This window comes from Kickxella alabastrina (genome assembly GCF_025024165.1).
Source record: "Kickxella alabastrina strain RSA 675 chromosome Unknown BX661scaffold_48, whole genome shotgun sequence".
NCBI lineage: Eukaryota > Fungi > Kickxellomycota > Kickxellomycetes > Kickxellales > Kickxellaceae > Kickxella > Kickxella alabastrina.
The window spans coordinates 38776-48111 of NW_026251519.1; the positions used below are offsets into that span (position 1 = coordinate 38776).

Genomic DNA, 9336 nt, shown 5'->3' on the forward strand with positions numbered 1-9336 from the left:
ATATGAATAAACGGTTGAAGAAAAATTACAAAATTGAAAACTTGTAAGTTGTCAACAGCTTCTCTTCGTAGCAAAACATGCTAATGTATAGTGTTAGAGATTGTTTGCATTGTACTTGTCATAAATAATAGACAAATTTACCAAGTTTCCGGATAAAAACAATGTGAATTATCGATATTCAAATTCAAACTTTTGTCTGTCATTGGTAATGTCAGGAGAGCGTGGTTGCCAGACAAATATAAAGAAAGCCGGATGCACAATGTGATAGAGTATGCGAGCTTTATTTGCACTACTTGGTAAGTAATTTTGCATTGACCGGGTTGGAAACATTATTTGAAACCCATTTCAAATCAAGGCATAACAGTGTAATGTATGTGCAGTTGGCTATAACTAGTTACGAATAATTAACAAACCCGTTTCAACAGCATTTTCAAGTAACCCTGGATATAAGATGTAATATTTTCTGTGAAGATAATGCCACAACATATGCATACACAAACTAAATCTACCTGCACCGTATGTTAGAAGAAATATAATGTCCGTATGTTTACGTATAATGTAGTCGAAAATAATATTATCGAAAATTCTAATTATGTAGCGCCTGGGTGTTGATGTACTGAATAAATTGAATTGTTGAATAGTGTAAAAGTAAGGAGGGTTTGAGGGGGAATGTCTGGTATGGAACTGAATAAATAGCGCCGTGTGTGTGGCGCTGTAAAGGCCTTTGTTGACATTTGATGTGAGCAATAAATATTAAAATAAACACTGCGGCAACACTAACACTATTAGTAATGTTGTCACATCAAGACGGCAAGAGAAATCCGAAATGTGACTTGGGCACCACAAATTATGTATCTAGTTATTCAAAACTTAAAACATGATGGATAAACACAAATTTCAACATTCTTACAGCTGTAGTTATTATTTTCTCTAATATATAGTCTATTTCATTTACTATTAAACATGTTATATTGCATATGTACGCGTTTCAATTTACCATTAATATTTGAATGCAAACAATTTATAATTAATATGTAAAATATATTTCAAAATTAGCATTCCTAAAAAATAAACAAATGAACTAGTTTGTTGTGTTTGTCTCGTTTCTCTCAGTTCCTGCCTTGTTCAACAATTCTTGGCAATACTCAGCAATATTCCCCAAAATGGCCAACAGCTCTTTGGCAATAGTTGGTGCCATGTCAGTGCGCACCTTAAACGGATCAACCATTGGAGTGTTCATAGCACTCGCCGTTTAATGCCAATGCAAATTTGGATAATGGAGGAAACGAACCAGGCGTGACTTTCGAGGCAGATGATTCACAATTGCCATGGTTAAAAGATTGTTTCATATTTGCGCCCCTGCCATCCTCGCTGCATCCTGCATTGTCGATTAGAGTACCACGCATCATACTCAACAACCCTGCAAGGACATTGATATGATCCACCCTACTATCAAATCGTTGATAATGGATTTAAAACTGGAACTGTTGTCCAAATCGCCGCGCTTAATCTGGAAATGTCCTCCAATGTTTTGCCGTCAACCCAATACTTGATTTTAGCACCTGCAATTCTTCTGTGCTCATCTGTGTCACTGTTATGTCTAGACATGCCATTGAGTCCAAATGTCCCAAGCCACACCAAGACATATATCAGAGCCTCCCAGTCGTCGAGCTCAGTGCGCGTGTTGCTGTTGCCCTCGAGGTTGTTCACGCTCATGAAATTCAGTGTGCCGATATGCTCGTTTTTCGGCATCGCATCCAGATTCTCGCAGTCGATCGCATGGTCAAAATCAATCAACATGCCCTTGACAGTGCCATCCACCATACGCCGGAAAAGAAAGTTGCCTGCTGAGATATCACGGTGCAATATATTACAGTGCTCAGCAATGGCACGGTGAGCGCGCATAGCATCAGCAACAGCGATGATCAGCTCGGGAACAGACTGGAGCCTATCAAGTGGCATGCCAATTGGCGACGTGGCAATGCGCTTGTGTGCACAAAATGGCAGCTTCCGAATCTTCTCGCCGACTCTGACATTGTCAAATAGGCCACCAAGAATATTGCGCGTCGTGTCCTCAGTACATGTATTGCTGCTGCAACTCTGGAATTTAATGCGACCGCCGGCTTCGAGGACCGGGTATGTGCCCGCAAGCTCTGGATAGCGCTCGAGTGTCCGGGTGATCTTGCGCAGATGGGCAACCTCGTCGCGCACGTCATTGTCGCCACTTCCATCAGCCACCTCGGTCCAGGCGTCCTTGATAAAAACGGTGCAGTCCTTGCTTCTGATGCGACTGTCTCTGGTTGGCTTCTTATCCGTTGCTAGGAAGCACCGCGTGAGCCGCCCAAACAAATGACTAGCCTCAATTGATATGTGGCTACTGTAGAATGTGCGTTCAGTATATTCAGAAGAATTGGCATTGCCACCGCTGCTGTCCGTGCTGTCAGCGCTGTCTGTGGCAGCTGTGCCAGGAACCGTAATCTCCCAACAGTCGAGGTCATGCAAGTGCTTAATGCTTGGGTCGAAACCCAGCCGGTGGTCCTCGCTAAAGGACAAATTAACAAACAGCTTGATGACCTCGCTACGGCCCGCCTCGGTGCAAATGTCCATGGCTTCAGAGACCAGAACAAAGTTGCATCCAAACAAGTACACCCGGACAGAGCTGCCGCAAATAGTCAGGCCCCACACAAAGCGCCGGTTGGGCTGTGCGCGATAAATGTGGCGACAGTGCTTAGACAGCTGCAGCGCGGCGCTGTCCACGTCATCCGATGACGAGCCCTGCCCGACCTCGATGGCGGCAAACAGACCGGCGTACCACTCGTCGTTGTTGTTGATTGCGTCTACATTGCCGTCCAACGTTGCCTCGGAGCTGTCGGTCGTAGCGACAGTGGCCAGCGCAGAGTCGATGCCCAAGCCAATCCGACCAATGGTATGGTGGGTGCACTCTTCTCCAGTATCTGTAGTGCTGACTGGCGCAGTGGACAGAATGAGCACCCGGCGTGGCTCGGGGCGTCCTTGCCCTCCCTTGGCATGCTGATGCAGTCCATGGATAATACGAGATACGAACGAGGTAAATGACTCGGCACCTTTGCTTACGTCACCACTGCTGCTGCTGCTTCCGTTGTGGTCGCCAGATGTGTGTGTGCCTGTCCACTTGGAAAGTGCATTGTAGTCCTGCCTGAGCCTGCTCGCCAAATAATCAATGGCGGCGTAGTTCGAGCGAGCTAGCCTAACGGGCCAGACCGAGTCGGCGTTGATGAGCTCTTCCAAAATAGCCAAGTCGCTGGCCGGCATGTGCTTGGAGCCAGATGAAAGCTGCTCCATGGCCCGGTGAACAATATCAGCAACCATAGCCGCCCTCTGCTTGTATTCTGCAGCCACTGGTGCTGCCAGTTCGACGACGCTGGGATGTGGTCCACTGAGGTGTCGCTTTAACTCGCGCATAGCCGGCTCCATACGCTCAAACATCATTTGCCTTTCCGATGAGCTGGGCTTGGCATCAACGTGGGCGTTGCTGGGACAAGGGCCGGGTGCTGTGTCGGCCTGCTTGTCACCAGCTGGACTGCCTTCTTTTGTGTTGCTGCCTACAAAACAATTTCGGAATAATAAAATGCTGTTAGTATGTTGTGAGCGCACCAAAGCACTTTACGCTGGCCGCAAGAATATGTGTCGGCATACACAACTGTCTGCAAATAAAACAAACAAGCACTTACTATCAGACGGCGTAATAGGCACAGGCTGGGCTTTGTTCTGGCGTGGGGCTGCTTTCTTCTTGTACACGCGTTTTCTGTTGTTTTGCGGCTGCGCGGAGTTTGCAGCAGTATCCGCGTTTCTCTTTGCTCTCTTGCCTGGCGGTGCCTGCTTGGAGGCCGCGGCTGCCTTTCTCTTTGTGTTTGTTGGCTGAGAAGCGTTCATCTGTCGCCTCTGCCGCTTTGCGGTAACTGGCTGCGCACAGTCGTTTTGACGGACTCTCTTTGTCGGCATGTTTAGAATATGTGTGAATTAAACAAAAAGGTGATGCTGGTTTGCGAAGCGTGTAACTATTGAAAATATATCAAAAGAATTTGAACGGAGAAGAAAAAGGAAAAAAAGAGAAACAGTTATGCGCGTGATGATTTGCAATAACAAAATACAAACAAAATTAATGGTAAATATTTTAATCTTTGCGTTCCGCAACACTAATTCAGGACAGCCGCCTCAACTACCGCGCACGACACAATCCCTCACATTCGGAAACCACCACCACTGTCCCCTCGATAGCTATAAACGCAGCTCCGCCGCCCATAGCAAGGGAATTATTGTGGATTACTCGTTTAATGTTTTATTGGGTTTTTATAATAAGAATCGCACCAAGGTACTGTGTCAAAAATGGTAAATATTTTGGTTTTTGTTTACATTTGGCAAACAAATATTCAGCGCTTGTCTTTTATTTGCATCTATGATTCTTTTTGGATCTTGCAAGCAGTTGTATAGCAAGCAGCTTATTATATCTGCTGCGGCTGCTCCTTCTGCCTGGCGTACGAGTCAAAAGCGCAGCGAGCTGCCGTGTAGATAGATAGTCGCCAAAAACCTTCTGTGGTCGACTTTTCCTTTTCTATTCTTGTTTTATTTTTTGCATTTCTGTCGCTGTGTTCTTGGCGTTAGAGGCGCACAAGTATTCCTTCAAATGCCCTTTCTCTTCGCTTCTTGCTGTAATCCCATTTACTCCTGTTTTAGTGCTTGGGTCTTGTCCTTCTCTCTGTCGCTCTTTCCTCTTTCTTTCGGTCATTCAACTTTTGCCCATTTGGCACTTTTATTTTCACTTTAGCGCTTTTCGAATTTGTGCATTCGAATTTCGGTTTCTTTTTGTTTGTCTGTTTGCTGCTCCACTGTTGCCCTCGCCAGACCGCTCGTGTGGAGATGCGCTTTCTCTGTCACGCTTGTGCGCACACTGCTGGTCTACCTTTGTCTTACTCTATCACCGCTCCCTCACACCCGCTCGCTCCTCTGTTTGTGTCTGTTGCCGCAGCCCGCTTTACCACTTGTGAGGATGTGGCCCACAGCTGCCGCCTTTGTTGGCAATTGGGAGTGTCACGCTCTGCACATTTGTTCCTACCCGTCATGTCTCTCGTACATTTTTTTGTCTCTCTCGCGCTTTTCTTTGTCTCTCTCGGCTTTGCTCTGTTTTTCTTGTTTGCCCGGCTGCCTCTTTTTGCACCTATATTTGTCCCTGGCTGACCCTTGCCCTTGTGAGTGTTTATCGCTGTGCTGGTTTGTTGCTGCTCAAAGAAGATACTTGGAGATTGATGGCGGAGCCTGAGACCGAGTGGATATATTGTGGCTGACCGCCTATAAGCCACGGATAGCACCATTGCATGGCGTGCATGTCTTTTTTTCTTGTACACAGACAGCCACGCGCACGCATTTGTGTCATTTCGCTCTTGCCTTCATCGATATTGGATCCTGATCAACTCACGACCTGTGAGCTGCCCTCATCTTGCTCAGACATTTCGCACTCTAGCACCACGCTTTGCCATCACTGTTTTTTCGTTTATTCGGCGACTGTTGTGCACTTCTGCCTTGGTTGGCAGTTGAAGACTGCTCACTCAGGCACATGTGTGTGCCTGCTTGTCTTGGCTACCTGCATGCTTCACTGAGCATTGCTGCTCTTTCCACTTACTCCCGCAGTTATCAATGACCATTCATTTGGTGATGACAAGTTCCTTCCCCCTTGTCTCAGTTACACGCGCAAATGCTGTGCTGCTTAACTGTTGATGGCATAAAATCCGATGCCGCGTCCTCACTCCATGTTGTGCTGTATCGAATTCATATTTCTTGGTCATCATTGAATTGTGCTCATCAACCCGAAAACGTTAGCTTTTTCTTTTATCGATTCACATTGTTTTTTTAGTTTATTGTATTTGTCACAGTTACGGCATATGGTGTTACATGTTGCCTTACTGAGATTAATTGATTACCCGCGTGGCAATTAAGAAATGATGGTAGGTTTTTATTATAGTTTATTTGTACACCAGGGGAACATAAAAGGTGTGGCTGTCGGGCAGCCAGGAATTGTTCTCCTTGGGAGAAATAAATACTCTCTTTGCTTTTATATCTTTTGTAACATATATTTTACTATTAATGAATTGTCAATTGATAAAAGGAATACTTGATATTTAGATGAAAATGGAAATGATAAATGACTAATATAATATAAAATGGTAAAAATGACTAAGCATCTGTACTTGACTCGCTGCTCTCAGTTCCTGTCCTGATCAGCAATTCTCGGCAATACCCAGCGGCATCCTCCAATATGACCAACAGCTCTTTGGCAATAGTTGGTGCCATGTCAACGCGCACTTTAAACGGATCAACCATTGGAGCGTTCATAGCTTCTTGCCATTCAACCGGCAATGCAGATTTGGATAATGAAGGAAACAAACCAGGCGTGGTTTTTGAGACGGATGATTCACAGTTGCCATGGTTAAAAGGTTGTTTCATATTTGCGCCCCTGCCATCCTCGCTGCATCCTGCATTGTCGATTAGAGTATCACGCATCATACTCAACAACCTTGCAAGAACATTGATACGATCCACACTATTATCAAGCTCGTTGAGAATAGATTTAAAAATGGAGCTGTTGTCCAAATTGTCGCGCTTATATTTGGCAATGTCCTTCAATGTTTTGCCGTCAACCCAATACTTGATTTTAGCATCTCGACCATTTGCGCCTTTAAATCCATATGTACCAATCCAAATTAAGATATAAATCAGCGTCTCCCAGTCATCAAGCTCGGTGCGTAGGAGCTGGTTTCTCTCTAAGGCGTGAATGCACATAAATGGGAGAGTACCTGTGCGCTCATCATGTGGAGTATGAGGGCCCTTTGAAGAATTGATTGCGTGATCAAAGTCGACCAGCATACCCTTGACGGTTCCATCATTCATGCGCCGGAACAGAATGTTTCCTGGCATAACATCACGGTGCAGAATGTGGCAATGCTCGACAATAGCGCGGTGAGCACGCATGGCATCGGCAACGACAATGATGAGTTCTGGGATAGACTTGAGCATATTGAGCGGCTCTCCAATTGGCGACATGGCAACACGCCTGTGTACACGGAGTTGTGGCTTGTGCTCCTGCTCTTTTTTGTTGCCAACCACTAAATTGGAAAAAAGATCGCCAAGAATACTGAGGGTCGTGTCCTCAGTAAGTGTGTTGTCGTTGTCCTGCTGAAGGCACACTAGACCGCCACGTTTGAGTTCTGGGTATGTGCCTGCAAGCTCCTGATAATGTTTCAGCGTCTGGGTGATGTCGTGCAGATGAGCAACCTCATTGCGTGGATCCACACCTTCATCACCCACAGACTCTAGCCATGCATCCTTAATTAGGGTGTCGCAATCCTCCATCTTGATGCAACTCCTTTCAGTCGGCTTGACCTCTGTTGCTATAAAGCACCGTGTGTGCCGCCCAAACATCCGATCAGCAGTCAAAAGGATGGTGCTGCTGTAAAACACCTCCTCAGTAGACCCCAGTGAAACAGTGTCAATGCTGCTGCTGCTGTTATCTGTGTCGCCTATAGAACCGCCAGGCACTGCTATCTCCCAGCAGCCAAGGTTATTTAAATACCTCACTGAGGAATCATATCCGAGCTGATCCTCGCTGCAGAAAGACCAGTTGACGATCAACCCAATGAATGCACCACGGCCTGCCTCTGTGTGTGCATCCATTTCTGGAGAGGTCACTACGAAATTTGGGCCGAAAAAATGGGCCTGCACAAAACTGCCACAAATTGTCAGCCCCCAAGCAAAACGACGATTGTGCTGGGTGCGAAAAAGGTTGCGGGTGTAGCGGAATAATTGCTGTATAGCATCAACCTTGTCGCCTTTCGTGCTTCCCCGTTTTACTTCGATAACCAAGAATAGTTTTGAGTACCATATTACTATGGCCTCATCGAGAGTGGCAACCTTTTCCTTCTGCCAACTGAAAGTGCGGCCAACAGATGCACTGCCTATGCTCTTCGTCTCCAAACCAATGTCGATCCTTTCGTCCGACTGTGCATCCTCGCACATTTTGTCTGTCGAGTGACAAGGCAAAATCTTTCTGAATGGTACTGGTCGTGCCTTCTCCCCAAGAGAGCAGGTATCCAGTGCATGGCTGACCAAACCAACAAACACAAAAAAGGCGATAATTGGTGGATAGAATTGTCTTTCGGTGGACAACCTATCTGCCAAGTTGTGTGTGCTGGTCCACAATGAGAACTCGTTGCTGGCCAAGCGCAGTTCGAATGCAATTTTTTTGATAGCTGTTTTCTTTGAGCGTGTCGAGCGGCTGGAATGGACTGAGTCGGCCATGATAAGCTGTTCAAGCATAGCTGCATCATCGGCTAGTATGTGGTTGGAGCTGGACGCAAACATCTCGACGCCCTTGTGGATAACCTTTGAAACATTTGCCGCGCGCTCCCTGCGATCCGCAGCTTTGGGCTCAGCCAGCTCAAGCACGCCTGCTTGTGGTTTGCTAATGTAGTGTTCCCACTCGCGTGCGGCCTCATCCTTTACCGAATCGCTATGCTCTTTGGGCGTTTGTATCCATGTGGAAAGTGTGCATGCAGAAGCAACAGTGGGCTGTGTCAGAGTATTTGTGCGTGCTCTGCCAGTGGGTTGGGCTGCTTCCTCTGCCGAGTCTACATAACGCTCAACATTTTTATGTGATAATTTATAATTTTATTTGAGTGTAAATATATTGAGTAATTAAATATTATAAAATGAACTTTCAAAATTACTATTATAGTGTTATTGGTAAACTACTTACATGGCGATGCAGGTTGTACACTTTTCTTCTTTAGGCGATCTCGCATCTCTTTGTGGCACCAGTGCAAGTTGGTGGTGACGATTTGGGCGTCCTCAGGAGGCCCAGTGGCCTTTCTCTTTCGTCTGGATTCGGGCATAACTAAAGGGGTGAAAATGAAGCAGAGAACCAAACAAAAATATGGAAATATAAAATATGAATAAACGGTTGAAGAAAAATTACAAAATTGAAAACTTGTAAGTTGTCAACAGCTTCTCTTCGTAGCAAAACATGCTAATGTATAGTGTTAGACATTGTTTGCATTGTACTTGTCATAAATAATAGACAAATTTACCAAGTTTCCGGATAAAAACAATGTGAATTATCGATATTCAAATTCAAACTTTTGTCTGTCATTGGTAATGTCAGGAGAGCGTGGTTGCCAGACAAATATAAAGAAAGCCGGATGCACAATGTGATAGAGTATGCGAGCTTTATTTGCACTACTTGGTAAGTAATTTTGCATTGACCGGGTTGGAAACATTATTTGAAACCCATTCAAATCAAGGCATAAC

At 45.5% G+C, this 9336-nt stretch overlaps 3 protein-coding genes across 3 annotated transcripts; all 3 read right to left on the reverse strand.

The window, feature by feature from the left end:
- Positions 1-2921: 2921 nt before the first annotated feature.
- BX661DRAFT_189805 (uncharacterized protein) lies at positions 2922-3981 on the reverse strand (the record flags this gene model as incomplete). The annotated part of the gene is made up of 3 exons (XM_051537614.1): positions 2922-3143; positions 3232-3581; positions 3711-3981. The coding sequence occupies 3 exons, from the start codon at positions 3979-3981 to the stop codon at positions 3090-3092; spliced, it is 675 nt and encodes a 224-aa protein (XP_051388572.1). The 3' UTR covers positions 2922-3089.
- Positions 3982-6591: 2610 nt separating this feature from the next.
- Positions 6592-7101, reverse strand: BX661DRAFT_137440 (uncharacterized protein; the record flags this gene model as incomplete). The annotated part of the gene is made up of 1 exon (XM_051532697.1): positions 6592-7101. A coding segment is annotated over one exon (510 nt), but the record flags the coding sequence as incomplete, so codon positions are not given.
- Positions 7102-7826: 725 nt separating this feature from the next.
- On the reverse strand, positions 7827-8975 carry BX661DRAFT_189811 (uncharacterized protein; the record flags this gene model as incomplete). Its single annotated transcript, XM_051537615.1, has 2 exons — positions 8786-8975; positions 7827-8657 (listed from the first exon to the last, which is right to left on the reverse strand). Coding segments are annotated over exons 1-2 (967 nt in total), but the record flags the coding sequence as incomplete, so codon positions are not given.
- Between the last annotated feature and the right edge of the window lie 361 nt (positions 8976-9336).